The 16,348-nt window shown below is 42.0% G+C and overlaps 1 protein-coding gene across 1 annotated transcript; it reads left to right on the forward strand.

Moving 5' to 3' along the window:
* Positions 1 to 13,408: 13,408 nt before the first annotated feature.
* On the forward strand, positions 13,409 to 14,664 carry LOC110915456 (cold shock domain-containing protein 3). The gene has a single exon (XM_022160158.2). It carries the CDS (start codon positions 13,510 to 13,512, stop codon positions 14,371 to 14,373), a length of 864 nt encoding a protein of 287 aa, XP_022015850.1. The 5' UTR covers positions 13,409 to 13,509; the 3' UTR covers positions 14,374 to 14,664.
* Positions 14,665 to 16,348: the final 1,684 nt, after the last annotated feature.

The raw sequence follows: 16,348 nt of genomic DNA on the forward strand, positions 1-16,348 counted from the left end.
TTTGAATAGGAAACTCTATCGCATTCGCATCAATCACAATCGAAATCGAAATATCAAAAATCAACGCGCCGAACACTCGAATCAGGCAACTGATCGATCAGGCTACCAGCCGATCGACCAGCCGGCCGATCGGACTGCTGTCCGATCAGACAGGCTGTCCGATTGAGCTGCCTGGCCGATCGGTCAACACTTTCCTCTTTTGGAACTCTATAAATACCCCTGTCATTGTCATCATTTCCACTTTTGGAAACCTCTGTCCGACCAGCACGCTCAGCTCACCTTTTCTTCGATTTCTCTCAATCCCGGTAAGATCTCGTCCTAAATCTTGTACTTTCTTGAACTACACGCACTCCTACACCTTTCTATCTTTTAAATCTTAACTTTTAACCGTGAATCATCAAGATTCAAGGTGTTCTAGGATGATGTCATCATGGTGTTCTTGAAGAACTTCATGTTTTGACCTTAATCCACCAAGAACAACTTAGATCTAACCGATTTCCACATAAACAAACAAAGATCTCTAGTAGATCTAAACATTTTCACCAAAGAAAGGATTGAAAGATGGTTTTCCAACTTTCTTTCAACTCTTTTACACTCAGTGCACTCAAAACCGATGGAATCGGACCTTGTGTCAACACACTACTCATTCTTGTGATTGTGTGGCTCAAGATCCGGATTCTAACCACGAGGTTCACCGATTTCGGGTTAAACATGAAACACCGTCCCGAACCGTTCACTAATCAGATTTGGGTGATTCCTGTCCGATTAGGGGAAGTAAGTAATGACGCGACTTCTGTTTCTTGACTCGTTATCAAAATACCTCGATAAAACGACAAACAATAAAAAAACAACCAAGTGTTAGACGAACAGGCTGACCAGGACAAGGCACTGTCCGATCGGACTGCTGTCCGAACGGACAGCCAGCCAAACGGACAGACAGCCGAACGACTGGCCAGCTGATCGGCTAGCACATGGGTCCCACACTTAACCAACCTATCTTGAAGATTGATTATTGAACGAACTGCTGTCCGATCGGACTGCCATCCGATCGGATTACTCTTCGGATCATGAGATACTTGACTTTAAATACTTAATCGATTTTTCAACATGTTCGATGCACGAAAATTCCACCCGATCGAACTACTGTCCGATCGAGTGACCTCTTGCGGAGGACATGTTCTTCACTGAAGTACCAGCCGATCGGGTTGCCGACCGATCGAACGATCGTCCGATCAAACGACCTGAAAGGCAAAGATACTTCAAGGTTTTCAAATGCTACTATGAAAACTTCAAAAGACAACCATCATACACAAACACATCCTACTCAAAGGAAGAAACAATCCACTCGAACAGCCATCCGATCGGACTCCCGTCCGACCGGACAACTGTCCGAACGGACTGTCAACTGAACGGTCAGCCGTCTGATCGGACTACCGTCCGATCGACCAGCTGTCCGATCCATCGACACTTGTTTCCGTTTTACGCATTGCTTGTCGTTATACTATCGAACTGTTCAGGCTAACCATACTCTCAAGCGCTCCCTTCAATCCATCAACCGCTGTGAGTATACTCGATCCCTTTTTGCTTTATGCACTTTTGGGTGTTACGTACGTTACTTATACGAAAACACATCGAACACACTACGCAATACTTTAAATGCTAACCGTTACCGCATGTTATACGTGACTTAATGAATGCTTGTTTGTTATGTTTCACATGGAATGTTGTCTACCTGCCTTAACGACGATAGTACTATAGTTTGGACTCAGCACCCGCTCATGCGGGGGTTGTTAAGGACAATTATTTGCATGGATTACAGTGGTGATCATGTATTACGAACTGCCTCAGGCAGTCAACCCGCAGTCATTGGTATCGATAGATCCGTGTCGATAATTAACACGCTTCGTTTTCCTCTGTGTACGTGCTGGTTATGCGTAAACTATTTCGAACTCTATTTGCTATTATCAAACTTGTATACTCGCTTTTACACTATGTGTATTGACTTTTATTTTAACGTATGTGACAGGTGTTTATGATGCTTATCTGCTAGGAAAGCGAGGCTAGAATAAAGCTCTAGAGTCCAACAAATAGTTGCCTGTAGTAATTGAAACAAGGGTCTCTAGAAGCAGATAAACAATTGCTATATTTAAATTTGAGTTGTCGAAACAGAATTAATTGCCTAGATTTGGTCTGTAATAATTTGTTTACTGTTTCAGACATGGTATGGGACATGTTATTTTAAATTGAATAGTAATGATAATTGTTATGGAAACTTCTAGACAATCTGTTTCGCTCAGTGCCGCGCCCCGATGATTCCGCCATCGGTTGGGGTGTGATAGATTAGTATCAGAGCCATAACTATAGGGAATTAGGAAAGACTCGACCTAGTCCGGGTCGATGTCTTAGAGACCTAGACTATAGTTAGGACCCAATAGACCGACTCGTGCATGTCCATTAGGGATTTTGTATGAGCCTATTGCTAATCTACACCAATCTCGCCTATACTACACTATCACTGCACTCGAATTTTCAATAATGAAGAAGCGATTTAGTCGAGAATAGGTGTGAAAACCGCAAACTCTCGACTAAAATCTGCCTAATCAACCCGCATTTTACTCATCAACGGGGAGAATTATACAGAATCAGGAGTGAAATCCATATTTTGATGAATAATCTCCTCTATTTTACTAAAATCAAAGGGAAGTTGTCAAGCCAGGGGGTGAAACCCTAACCTTGACGGCTTGTCTATGGTTTTACAAAACTCTCACCAAAGTCTCGACGGACTCCAACGACTCGAACTCACAGTAGGACAAGAGGGATGTGCGCCGGATGCCCAAGAATCGAGGCAGAGGCCCTATCCTGGAAGTCAAAATTTGTACGGCAGGTCCTTGAGAATAGTCGAATCACTTTGGATAGTCAATGTTTAAATAGCCTCAGACAATCTATTTCTCGATTTTTATGTGTATCAATTCTGAGCCCGCAACCGCTGACTCTGATGACTCGTCGATTTTATGTGAAGTTTATGTGTTTATATGGCCTTGTGCTTATTTGTTAACGTTTTGAGATATCACTAGTCCCGATTTAGCACCTCTTGCTTCCGCTGATCTCACAACACTCGCTACATCCCGTTAACAAATCGTTACTGCTATAAGGAAACGTTGTACGCTATAATGCTCGCTAAACTATACGCTTAACCCATACTAATCGCGATCGAACAATCGCAGGCTTTAAATGATAGGTTTCTGTATTCTGACTACCTCTATGACTAAATGTGTATGTGCTTCTGTGTTTCTGTGCTTCTGTGCCCTACGTGCTTACGTGCTTATGTGCTGCCGTGTTTATATGAGTCTGTGATTTCGTGCTTATGTGATTATGTAACTATGCGACTATGTTTCTAAGCCTTAGTAAGTACTAGACGTGTGAGGTGAGATTCGACTATGATGTGTCTGAGACATATGACGATGTCTATTGCAGACAATGTCAACTGGACCGTCGTCAGGATCTCGTCGCCCATCACTTTCTCGCCAAGAAAAGAGAGACAAACGTCTTGCTGCCATCATCTCCAAGCAAGTAGCAAAAGCTGTCAGTAATGTCTATGAGAACGCCAGCAAATCATCTGAGGAGTCGAGAACCAAAGCTCCTAAAGCTACTCCCAAAGCCGCCTTCAGTTTCAAGCAGTTTAAGGCTTGTGGGCCAAAAGAATTCACTGGCGAGGAAGGCCCTACAGCGTTGTTCCAACGGTTTGATTCCATTAAGGTTACTCTACGACAGAGCGGTTGCCCCGACGATCTTCGCACTTTCAACGCTACTGGCGTCTTCCAGTCCCGCGCACTAGACTGGTGGACGGCCGAGAGAAACAAGCGAGGAAACGATGCAGCTTACGGTCTATCGTGGGACGAACTCAAGGAGGTCATGCTGGAAGAATTCTGCCCTCCTCATGAACGCCAGAAGTTGGAAGATGAATTCTGGCACATAAAGCAGAAGGATGGTGAAAACGCTGCTTTAACTGCTCGATTCAAGTAGCTCAGTATCATCTGCCCTGATCAGGTGAAGACTTCTGACATGGCAATCAAGAAGTATATTCGAGCCCTGCCTGACTGTGTTGCAGATTTCGTGCAAGCGGCTAAGACTAAGACGATCGAGGAGACTTACCTACTGGTCGCTGAAATCAACGACAAGCGGGTCAAGGCTGGTGTCAGGGAGAAAACCTCGAAGCACCTGCATCAAGCTACCGCCGCTCCAACGGCCGAAACCGCCGTTGCTCAACCGTCAAAGTCCTCACGCCAAAAGAAGAAGAACACAACAGCAGCTCCAGCAACAAGAACTGCGTAGTCACAACCACTGCTACTCCTCTCCAGGCCATACCGGCCCAGCAGCAGCCCCATCACCATCCAGCTCCAACTACTTATGCACCACCAGCAAAGCGTGCATACACAGGTCCCCACCCGGTTTGCTCAACATGCTCTTATCACCATCCGGTGGGTCTTGCCTGTCGTTTCTGCGCTCACTGCAACATGTACGGCCACTTCACTGCCAACTGTCGTACTGGTCCTCGCAACACCGGAGCTCAAGCCACTGCTCATCAAGCTCTGCTCCCGGCTCCGCAAGGCCATCAAGAAACTCAGGCACCCGCGGTCAACGCCCGAGTTTGCTTCACATGTGGTGACCCCAACCACTTTGCGAACATGTGCCCCAACAGGGTCGTGAAGCAGGAGCCCCAGCAACACCATCAGCAGCAGCCTCAGCAGCAGCAACAAGCCGCACGCGCCAGAACCTTCAACATCAACGTGCGTCAGGCTCAGACCGACAACAATGTGGTCAATGGTACGTTCCTTGTGAATGGTATTTATGCATCGTGTTTGTTTGACACTGGAGCCGATAATTGCTTTGTGTCGTTCGAATTTGAAAAGCTCCTTCGTCGTAAGCGCTCTTATCTGCCCTCGTCATTCGATGTTGAAGTCGCTACCGGAAGAACTGTCTCTGTCAATTCTGTTCTCCGTGATTGTACTCCTGAACTTAACAATCACATCTTCCCAATCGACCTTATTCCAATGCAGCTCGGAAGTTTCGACGTCATAAAAGGCATGGATTTTCTTCGCGAAAATCATGCTGAAGTTGTGTGCTTCGACAAGATGATTCGATTCTCGCTCGCGAATGGTGATCTATTGTGTGTCTATGGTGAAACCCCTTCGAAGTGTCTCAAACTCATGTCATGTGTTCAAGCTAGCAAGTATCTCCGCAAGGAATACAGAGCTTTCTTGGCCAACATTGTAGTAGCGGAGAAGGAAAAGAAAAGGAAGACAGAAGTCAGAGACGTCCCAGTGGTCCGTGAATTTCCTCAGGTGTTCCCTGATGATCTTCCTGGACTACCACCAAGTCGTGATATCGACTTCCGTATCGACCTCATTCCTGGAGCCAACCCTGTTGCCAAAGCTCCTTACCGACTCGCGCCGTCCGAAATGCGTGAACTCTCGAATCAACTCCAGGAATTACTTGAGAAAGGCTTTATTCGCCCAAGCACCTCTCCTTGGGGCGCGCCAGTCCTCTTCGTTAAAAAGAAGGATGGGTCGTTCAGGATGTGCATCGACTACCGAGAATTAAATAAGCTAACCATCAAGAACCGCTATTCCCTACCTCGCATCGACGATTTGTATGATCAGCTGCAAGGTGCTACATGTTTCTCGAAGATCGATCTCCGTTCAGGTTATCACCAGCTACGTATTCAAGAGGAGGATATACCCAAAACCGCTTTTCGCACCCGCTACGGCCACTACGAGTTCGTTGTTATGCCTTTTGGCTTAACCAACGCACCCGCGGTCTTCATGGATCTGATGAATCGCATGTGTAAACCATATCTTGACCGTTTTGTCATCGTGTTCATCGACGATGTCTTGATCTATTCCAAATCGAAAGCTGAACACGCGCAACATCTACGTTTGGTTCTCGAACTACTCCAGGGGAATCAACTCTCTGCCAAGTTCTCAAAGTGTGAATTCTGGTTGGAGAAGGTTCAGTTTCTGGGTCACATAGTTAATAGTCAGGGTATCCATGTCGATCCTGCAATGATTGAAGCAGTTAAGAGTTGGATTATGACAAAGAACCCGTCTGAAGTCCGTTCTTTTCTCAGACTAGCGGGCTATTATCGACGATTTATCGAAGGATTCTCAAAGATCGCTGTGCCGCTTACCGCTCTTACGCATAAAGACAGGTCTTTTGTTTGGGGAACTGAACAAGAGTCTGCTTTCCAAACCCTCAAGCATATGCTTTGCAATGCTCCTGTTCTCACATTGCCCGATGGAAATGACGGTTTCATTGTCTATTGTGATGCTTCCAACCTCGGTCTTGGTTGTGTTCTCATGCAACGAGACAAGGTTATAGCTTACGCTTCTTGACAGCTCAAAATCCACGAGAAGAACTATACAACCCATGATCTGAGCTAGGCGCAGTTGTTTTTGCGTTAAAGATTTGGCGACACTACCTGTATGGTACCAAGTGTACGATCTTCACTGATCATAGGAGCCTGCAACATATCTTTGATCAAAAAGAACTTAATATGCGTCAACGCTGATGGGTAGAACTTCTCAATGATTACGACTGTGAGATTCGTTATCACCCAGGCAAAGCAAATGTCGTTGCCGACGCGCTCAGCAGACAGAGTTATTTGCTCAGCATTCGTAATACCCAAGCCCAATACGATCTCGAAACTCTCATCCGCGAAGCCCAGCACGCCTGTTTTAATGAATGCACTTTGAAAAGGGAGAGAATCTATCACGATGGAGCTCAGCTTATAAGTAAATCCAATGGGATTTTCCATTTTCTAGACCGAATTTGGATCCCTAAGCGGACCGAACTGCGAAAGATTTTGATGGACGAAGCCCACAAATCCCGGTATTCTATTCATCCCGGTGCCGATAAAATGTACCAGGATCTTCGTTACAAGTACTGGTGGCCGGGAATGAAAAGGGATATCACTCTCTATGTTGGGAAGTGCCTGACTTGTGCAAGGGTCAAGGCTAAACATCAAAGGCCCTCTGGCTTACTCGAGCAACCCCCAATCCCTATGTGGAAATGGGAGAGTATAGCTATGGACTTCATAACAAAGCTTCCGCACACGTCATCAGGTCACGACAGCATTTGGGTTGTTATTGATCGTTTAACCAAATCAGCCCACTTTCTGCCAATATGATAAGACTACAAGGTGGAACGATTAGCCCGAATCTACACCGACGACATCATTTGTAATCATGGGACGCCTCGTGACATCATCTCTGACCATGATGCTCGGTTTACCTCGCGATTGTGGGAAACGTTTCAAGCTGCTCTTGCTACTACGCTTAACCTGAGTACCGCATTCCATCCTCAAACCGATGGCCAGACTGAGAGAACGATTCGTACTCTTGAAGACATGCTCCGTTCATGTCATAGACTTCGGTGGTAATTGGGACAAATACCTGTCGTTAGTCGAATTCTCGTATAACAATAGTTATCATACCAGCATCCAAATGGCACCATTCGAGGCTTTATATGGAAGAAGATGTCGATCGCCTATTGTGTGGCACGAGATCGGCCACTCGCAATTAACTGGTCCTGAGCTATTGCAAGAAACGACTGACAAAGTCCTCCAAATTTGAGACAACTTGTTGAAAGCTTGGAGTATACAGAAAAGTTATGCCGACAGACGACGCATGCCCCTTGAATTTGACGTTGGCGACTACATACTCCTAAAGGTATCACCTTGGAAGGGTGTGGTCAGATTCGGCAAGAAAGGGAAACTAGCGCCTCGATATGTTGGACCTTTTAAGATTCTGGAAAGGATCGGAAAAGTCGCTTACAGACTCGAACTACCGGAGGAACTTAGTAACGTCCACCCGACTTTCCATGTGTCAAACCTCCGAAAGTGCCTGGCTGAGCATGATTTAATTGTACCGCTCGATGACCTCCAAATAAACGAAACACTGCACTTCGTGGAAAAGCCTGTTGAAATCATGGATTGCCAAACCAAGCAGCTCAGGCGCTCGCGCATTCCTATCGTGAAAGTCCGATGGGAAGGCAAACGAGGCACAGAGTTCACTTGGGAACTCGAAAGTGACATGAAGGCGAAGTACCCGTAGTTGTTTGTTACGGCTTCGGCCTAATTTCGGGACGAAATTCCCTAAACAAGGGGAGGCTGTAACACCTCAGTGTTTCGAAAGTCAAAGTCAAAGTCAAGATTGAAGTCAAAGGAGGAAAAGATCGCTAACTTGCAATCTGTCTCTCCTTGCTCAATCCCTGTTTTGACTTCTTTGACTGTAGTTAGTCTATTTTATGATTTTACGTTAGTTGTATTATGTGGAGTAATTAATTGCAATCGAAGTAATCGACTTGTTTATCACTACGAACCGCTTTACGACTGTGAATAATAGGAAGTAACAATGCGATAAAGTTAATTAAACGCAAATCGAACTAATCTAATCAACATCGCGCTCGCAAACTCGAATTTCGCATTTTGGTGTTTATATTACGTATATGTGTGCCTTATGTGTTACCTTTGCGTGTTTATTTATGTTATATGTGGTAATCAATCGAATCGCAATCGAAACGCAATCGAACTCAATCGCAAAACGAATCGAACTCGCAAATCGAATACGAAACAAGGATGATTGTATGTAGATATAGTATGATAATTAGTGGAGAAGAGATAGCGTGCGATATGAGCGATTGGGATTAAAAGTAATTTGAATAGGAAACTCTATCGCATTCGCATCAATCACAATTGAAATCGAAATATCAAAAATCGACGCGCTGAACACTCGAATCAGGCAACTGATCGATCAGGCTACCAGCCGATCGACCAGCCGGCCGATCGGACTGCTGTCCGATCGGACAGGCTGTCCGATCGAGCTGCCTGGCCGATCGGTCAGCACTTTCCTCTTTTGGAACTCTATAAATACCCCTGTCATTGTCATCATTTCCACTTTTGGAAACCTCTGTCCGACCAGCACGCTTAGCTCACCTTTTCTTCGATTTCTCTCAATCCCGGTAAGATCTCGTTCTAAATCTTGTACTTTCTTGATCTACACGCACTCCTACACCTCTCTATCTTTTAAATCTTAACTTTTAACCGTGAAATCATCAAGATTCAAGGTGTTCTAGGATGATGTCATCATGGTGTTCTTGAAGAACTTCATGTTTTGACCTCAATCCACCAAGAACAACTTAGATCTAACCGATTTCCACATAAACAAACAAAGATCTCTAGTAGATCTAAACATTTTCACCAAAGAAAGGATTGAAAGATGGTTTTCCAACTTTCTTTCAACTCTTTTACACTCAATGCACTCAAAACCGGTGGAATCGGACCTTGTGTCAACACACTACTCATTCTTGTGATTGTGTGGCTCAAGATCCGGATTCTAACCACGAGGTTCACCGATTTCGGGTTAAACATGAAACACCGTCCCGAACCGTTCACTAATCAGATTTGGGTGATTCCTGTCCGATTAGGGGAACTAAGTAATGACGCGACTTCTGTTGCTTGACTCGTTATCAAAATACCTCGATAAAACGACAAACAATAAAAAACAACCAAGTGTTAGACGAACAGGCCGACCAGGACAAGGCATTGTCCGATCGGACAGCCAGCCGAACGGACAGACAGCCGAACGACTGGCCAGCCGATCGGTTAGCACATGGGTCCCACACTTAACCAACCTATCTTGAAGATTGAGTATTGAACAAACTGCTGTCCGATCGGTCTGCCATCCGATCGGATTACTTTTCGGATCATGAGATACTTGACTTTAAATACGTAATCGATTTTCAACATGTTCGATGCACGGAAATGCCACCCGATCGAACTACTGTCCGATCGAGTGACCTCTTGCTGAGGACATGTTCTTCACTGAAGTACCAGCCGATCGGGTTGCTGACCGATCGAATGATCGTCCGATCGACCGACCTGAAAGGAAAAGATACTTCAAGGTTTTCAAATGCTACAACGAAAACTTCAAAAGACAACCATTATACACAAACACATCCTACTCAAAGGAAGAAACAATCCGCTCGAACAGCCATCCGATCGGACTCTCGTCCGACCAGACAACTGTCCGAACGGACTGTCAACCGAACAGTCAGCCATCCGATCGACCAGCTGTCCGATCCATCGACACTTGTTTCCGTTTTACGCATTGCTTATCGTTATACTATCGAACTTTTCAGGCTAACCTTACTCTCAAGCGCTCCCTTCAATCCATCAACCGTTGTGAGTATACTTGATCCCTTTTTGTTTTATGCACTATTGGGTGTTACATACGTTACTTATACGAAAACACATCGAACACACTACGCAATACTTTTAAACGCTAACCGTTACCGCATGTTATACGTGACTTAATGAATGCTTGTTTGTTATGTTTACACATGGAATGTTGTCTACTTGCCTTAACGACGATAGTACTATAGTTTGGACTCAGCACCCGCTCATGCGGGGGTTGTTAAGGACAATTATTTGCATGGATTATAGTGGTGATCATGTATTACGAACTGCCTCGGGCAGTCAACCCGCTGTCATTGGTATCGATAGATCCGTGTCGATAATTAACACGCTTCGTTTTCCTCTGTGTATGTGATGGTTATGCGTAAACTATTTCGAACTCTATATGCTATTATCAAACTTGTATACTCGCCTTTACACTATGTGTATTGACTTTTATTTTAACGTATGTGACAGGTGTTTAGGATGCTTATCTGCTAGGAAAGCGAGGCTAGAATAAAGCTCTAGAGGCCAACAAATAGTTGTCTGTAGTAATTGAAACAAGGGTCTCTAGAAGCAGATAAACAATTGCTATATTTAAATCTGAGTTGTCGGAACAGAATTAATTGCCTAGATTTGGTCTGTAATAATTTGTTTACTGTTTGAGACATGTTATTTTAAATTGAATAGTAATGATAATTGTTATGGAAACTTCTGGACAATCTGTTTCGCTCAGTGACGCGCCCCGATGATTCCGCCATCGGTTGGGGTGTGACACATGAATAACAATAAAGTAAATATAATCTAACAAGTTATAAAAGTGTTCAAATGAAGGAGTGGAACTTAGTTTGGAAAGCCAAAGCCTCCATTTGTTCACACTTCACAAGTCACAAGTTCATCATATAGAAGATGATGACTTGTGCTTGTTTTCATCATTTGATTATCAAGTTTAAACAGAAATAAAGTGAGTGTTTGAACTCATAACTTGGATGGTAATCACCCTAATACAAACCCATAATCATAGACCTGATTGTGAGCTTGATGAGAATGAGATTCCATCAAGTTATCAACATAAAAATGAACATACAAAGAAATAAAAATGAGTTGAAAGTTTACTACACTTTGGGCCTCAATAATGGTGAGGTTTCAACTTAGTTTGCCCAAGCAAACTTGTGAAAACCTTCCTAGAGGTTATCCAAGTGTTTTAGAAGGAAGAACAAGAAGAAAATAGAAGGAGAAGTGAGTTAAAACTCACTTTTAAAGGCTGAAACTTTCTGATGTAGTTGCTGAAAACTCAGCTGAGTTTAGGGATGTTTTGAGAGTGTTTGAGTGTTGTAAAAGTGGTAAAATGGCTAGAACAAGGGGATTTATAAGGAAGTAATTAGGATTTAGGTGGTTGGCACTAATTATAAGTAGTTGAGGGTTAAGGCAATTAAAAAATGAGTTCTTGATGTTGTTGCTGTCCGATCGCAAGGGCTGTGGACAGCCTTTATTTTTTTCTTTTTTTTGTCATAATAAGATACATAATTGTAGTGTATTGATTTGTCACATAATTGTTTGATGTATAGTTAATATGTAACAAGGCCTAAAATGGGTATTTAAATATGTTCTAATTAGACAAATTGTGTGATAAAAGTGAGTGTGTAAAACATATCAAATGTAACAAGTATGTTAAACATGAATAAGTATTTGCAAGTGTTCAAATGACGTATAAGCATATGAGAAGTATATGAGTCATGAATATATGATATGTGTTTGTAAGTTGATCACATGTTTACAAGATTCACGAATATGACATCAAGTGTACAATGAATCGAAACGTATAAGTATGAATGAATAGGCAAAGTATAATATTTTGAATTTGGAAATTTTATTACGATCAAAGTCTCGATTACACAACGAAAAACGATTACAAGGAATACAAGCTTCCAGAAATAGAAATACAAGCCACGCTTTCTAATTAAGGAAAGTTACGAGAAAGCAGGGCATTACAGGCACGGCCCCGTGGCCCTTGTACTTGCTGTACTATCCAATATTCTGCAAATCTGGAGTTGTCCACATCCCGTGTCTCTTGTCTGCTTCTGTTTGTCTTTTTCTTTCTAGAATCTTGAGTGGGGCACGGCCCCGTGCTTGTCTTCTGATTTGTTGTTTTTAGTTTTGGGGTGAAGCTCGGGGGGTTGGTATGATGTATAAACTTCTCTTCTTCTGTATTTATGTTGGTTTTTGCCGTTAATTTATTCCTTTTGTACATTTAAGTTTTTTTAATCCTGAAAATCAAAAGTATACAAAGAAACGAAGTTTTTCCAATATTAGTACTGAAAAGGGTTGATTTTATACCTTATTTGATATAATTTATATGTTGCATTTGGTGCATATCAAATACCCCACACTTGAATCTTTGCTTGTACTCAAACAAAACTCTTTAATTTTGCTTACACACCCAAATAGAATAGGTAGAGAAGAAGTTTTGGGTCTTGTTTTAGAGTGTCGGGAATCCAAGTTCTCTTTATTATTGTTTTTTTTATTTACAATCCTATTCGACATGATTTATTTAGAACTCTTTTTAAGAAAATTAAATATTTTTGGGCATAACATGCCTTTTAAAATTTTATTAAGCTATATATAAATTCACACACCTCACAAGTGATCACTTAACACTCGGCCGAAGTGTGAAAATATATATACAATTAAATTTTAAAAAGATTGCCATGCCTTTTTATAAATTTTTCTTATACGGTTATTTTTATCACAGCGCCATCGATTGTAAATTTGTAAAAACAAAATTTTAGAACTTGGTTTCCTAGCTTAAACTAAAAACAAGACAAAACAAACTAAAGAAATCTTTTGAAAATGATTTAGGGTGTGGTATGCACAACTGCAGAATGGGGAAAAGAGGTGACGATAATAAAGATGGGATCATTAGAATTTTAAATTGCTAATTAAATGTTTTGATTATTTTTTATTAGTAAGGGTAATTTAGTCATTTGACATCAACTTAACTTCCAAAACTAATGGCCATTCACTTGAGGGACTACCCAAGTAACCAACAATCAAACCAAAGAGAACAAACATCTAATTTTAAAAAGTTAGAGACTAAATGTGAAAAAATGATAAATCAGAGGGACCGTCCAGACAATTAACTTAAAACCAATTATAGAAAAGAAATAAAAACCAAAAATTAGAGTGCCGATAAGAACTAGGGTTTGACTGGCCTCACTATACAAATCCCATCTACACTCAAACCCTGTGCTAGGGTTTTGCGATATCGATCGGCGGCAATGGCGGATGCAGAGGCGACCGGAGTTGTGATTCGATTTCACGACAGCAAGGGTTACGGCTTCATCAAGCCAGACGATGAAGGCGAAGATCTGTTCGTTCATCAATCGGAGATCCAATCTGAAGGCTACCGCAGCCTCCACGAAGGTCAGAAAGTTAAGTTTATTGTTGTTGAAAAGAATAATAAACAACAAGCTGTTAATGTCACTCCGTTAGATAGAGATAGATCTAGCGTTGATCGGAACCGTAATCGTGACCGTAGAGGATTCGGCCGTACCGGTAGTGGTGCGTACCGGAACGGTGGTGGTGGCGGTGGTGGTGGAAGAGAGTGTTATAATTGTGGTGGTGTAGGGCATATATCTAGGGATTGTAGCAGCAGTGTTGGAGCTGCTGGTGGTGGTTGTTATAATTGTGGGGGGTTTGGGCATTTGGCTAGGGATTGTAATGGTGGTGGAGGACGTGGAGATGGTGGAGGAGGATGTTTTAATTGTGGTGAGGTAGGGCATTTGGCCAGAGAGTGTACCGCCGGTGGTGACGCTGGTGCTCGCAGTTATTCTAGGTCTGGTGGAGGCGGTGGTGGTGGAGGAGGAGGGTGTTTTAATTGTGGTGAGGTTGGGCATTTGGCCAGAGAGTGTACCGCAGGAAGCGGTGGTGGTGGGCGCGGTTACTCTAGGTCCGGTGGTAGTGGCGGAGGATGTTTTAACTGTGGTGAGGTTGGGCATTTGGCGAGAGAATGTACCGCAGGAAGCGGAGGTGGTCGCGGTTCTTCAAGGTCTGGTGCTGCTGCTGCTGGTGGTGGTGGTGGTGGTAACTGCTACAACTGTGGGGAACCAGGGCACTTTGCTCGGGAATGTCCGGCTGCTTAGTGATTGGTTAACTAACAAAAGCTGTTTTTTTCAAAACTGCTGCTGCTATATTTGGTTAATTAGTCTTTAGTTTTTTTTTGTTAATTCATTGGAAGAACATTCTAGTGGTGTGTTGGGGTTGTGTTACAATCCTATAAGTATATTTAGGGGCTGGTTGTTAGTCTCAGTTTTGTTCTTGGAATTTGAAGGTCATCCAATCTATTTTGGTTTAGTTTTGTCTTGTACTCGAACCAAACATAACATATGCAAAATTCTGATGATTTCTTACTTGGTTTTTCATATGCGATCGAAGTGATTAAATCTCGCTGCTGATTTGATGTGGGTTGTGTGATGATGTTGCATTTTAGATTTTGAAGTGTAGATTTTTAAGAAGCTATGCTAGTTTCTTAATGTACATTATTGACTGATGTCTTACTATGTGCTATATTTATTTGTTTAGTTTTGATAGTATCTTCTTTAGGGATGGCATGTGACTATTCGGATGATTGAGGATGTGCTTGTGTTCATCTGAAATGCTGCTGCTACCTAGGTTAAATCCAGCTAATTTATCTAAGTTACTTTTGGTGTGGTCCGATACTTGCTTCTCTCACACAACACTATGGTCTAATTGTGAAACTTTTTTCTGTTCATGTTGCATGCTCTTTTAAAGAAGATAATAACCTTTTCCAGTTTATAAATAACTGCTCAATTGAAGTTGTATTGAATGTTTAAATATAGTCATTGGCATGTGATAAACGGTTATCGATCATCAATGTCCGATCGTGAGTGTTTTGATTAGCGTAGAGTATCACCTGTGCATACATGATGTGTTCTACACAGAGCACCGGGTAAGCTTACGGGTGTTTAGTGACTGATAATTTCTAAGCATTTAGTCATGCAATTCATTGAGAACAATTTATACTTGTGTACATTCCTGCACCTCCTATTACAGATTAACTAAAATATCTTTACTCTTGTTGGGAATCCCATTTTTATAATAAAATGAGTTTTTGAATGAGAAATTATGTTCACCAAGGTAAGTAACCAATCTTTTGGTGAATCACTAGATTATGTATTTCAGCCGAGGCAATCAACAATGTAATAGTAGAAACAAGTGCATATGTATTAAAGTAATCAATATTGTTTTTGACTTGTATCCATTCAGCTTTAACTTCTTGAAGATCCATATCTAACAATACACCTAGTATTGTTAGACCATGTGTAGTTGGAGATAATGCCCCTTCCGCGTTTTGCGCCATGTGGCAGTCCAGTCAGCAATGGGGCAGTATGAGACTTTTTTTTCTAAAATGGGTGTAGTGGTATAATGTCCATCCAATGTTTACCCAATTATTATTTTCTTTTTTTTTGTCCATCCAATGTTTACCCAGTTATTATGTTATTTTCTTGTTTTTTTTTTAATTTAAAACTAATGATATTTGATTTGGAATGATCTGATTGGCCAAACAATTTGAAGAAAGACGTTGATAAAAGCACGCTTTGGAGGGATATTTTTGAAAAAAAACGTCCACGGACGGTTTTCTGGCGTTGGGGGCGTTTTTTTTTTGGGGAAAAAACGCCAAAACCCCCCACTACGGGTGGCCTTATAGTATGGAGTTGATCTCATAATCAATCATTTCTACCTATAAAGCAACATCTCAAGTCTTCATAGCCTCATCATATGAAATAAGTTTTATAATAAAGTTTGAAGTCAAACCCATATGAGCTTTATAACAATGGCTTCCTCTTAGTTTTATAATATAGTTTGAAGTCAAAACCATATGAGTTTGGAGTTCTCTGTATCTTAAGAGCAATAATGGTAGCATCTTCAATTATTGCATCCTTTGCTTCCATAACAATATTAACTGAAACAATATTTATAATAGCAAATATCCTGTTAAGTCTTGGAATGTTCTATATAATATATATATCCAATATAGAAGTAGTATATGTGGTCTTCATCCAAAACGTTATCCTGTGCAACCCTTAACTCTTAAAT

The sequence above is a fragment of the Helianthus annuus genome, chromosome 16 (genome assembly GCF_002127325.2).
Source record: "Helianthus annuus cultivar XRQ/B chromosome 16, HanXRQr2.0-SUNRISE, whole genome shotgun sequence".
In the NCBI taxonomy this organism is placed as follows: Eukaryota; Viridiplantae; Streptophyta; class Magnoliopsida; order Asterales; family Asteraceae; genus Helianthus; species Helianthus annuus.

Bases quoted from the DNA above. Each gene is read 5' to 3' on its own strand.
- LOC110915456 (XM_022160158.2), top strand. From the start codon at position 13,510: ATGGCGGATGCAGAGGCGACCGGAGTTGTGATTCGATTTCACGACAGC.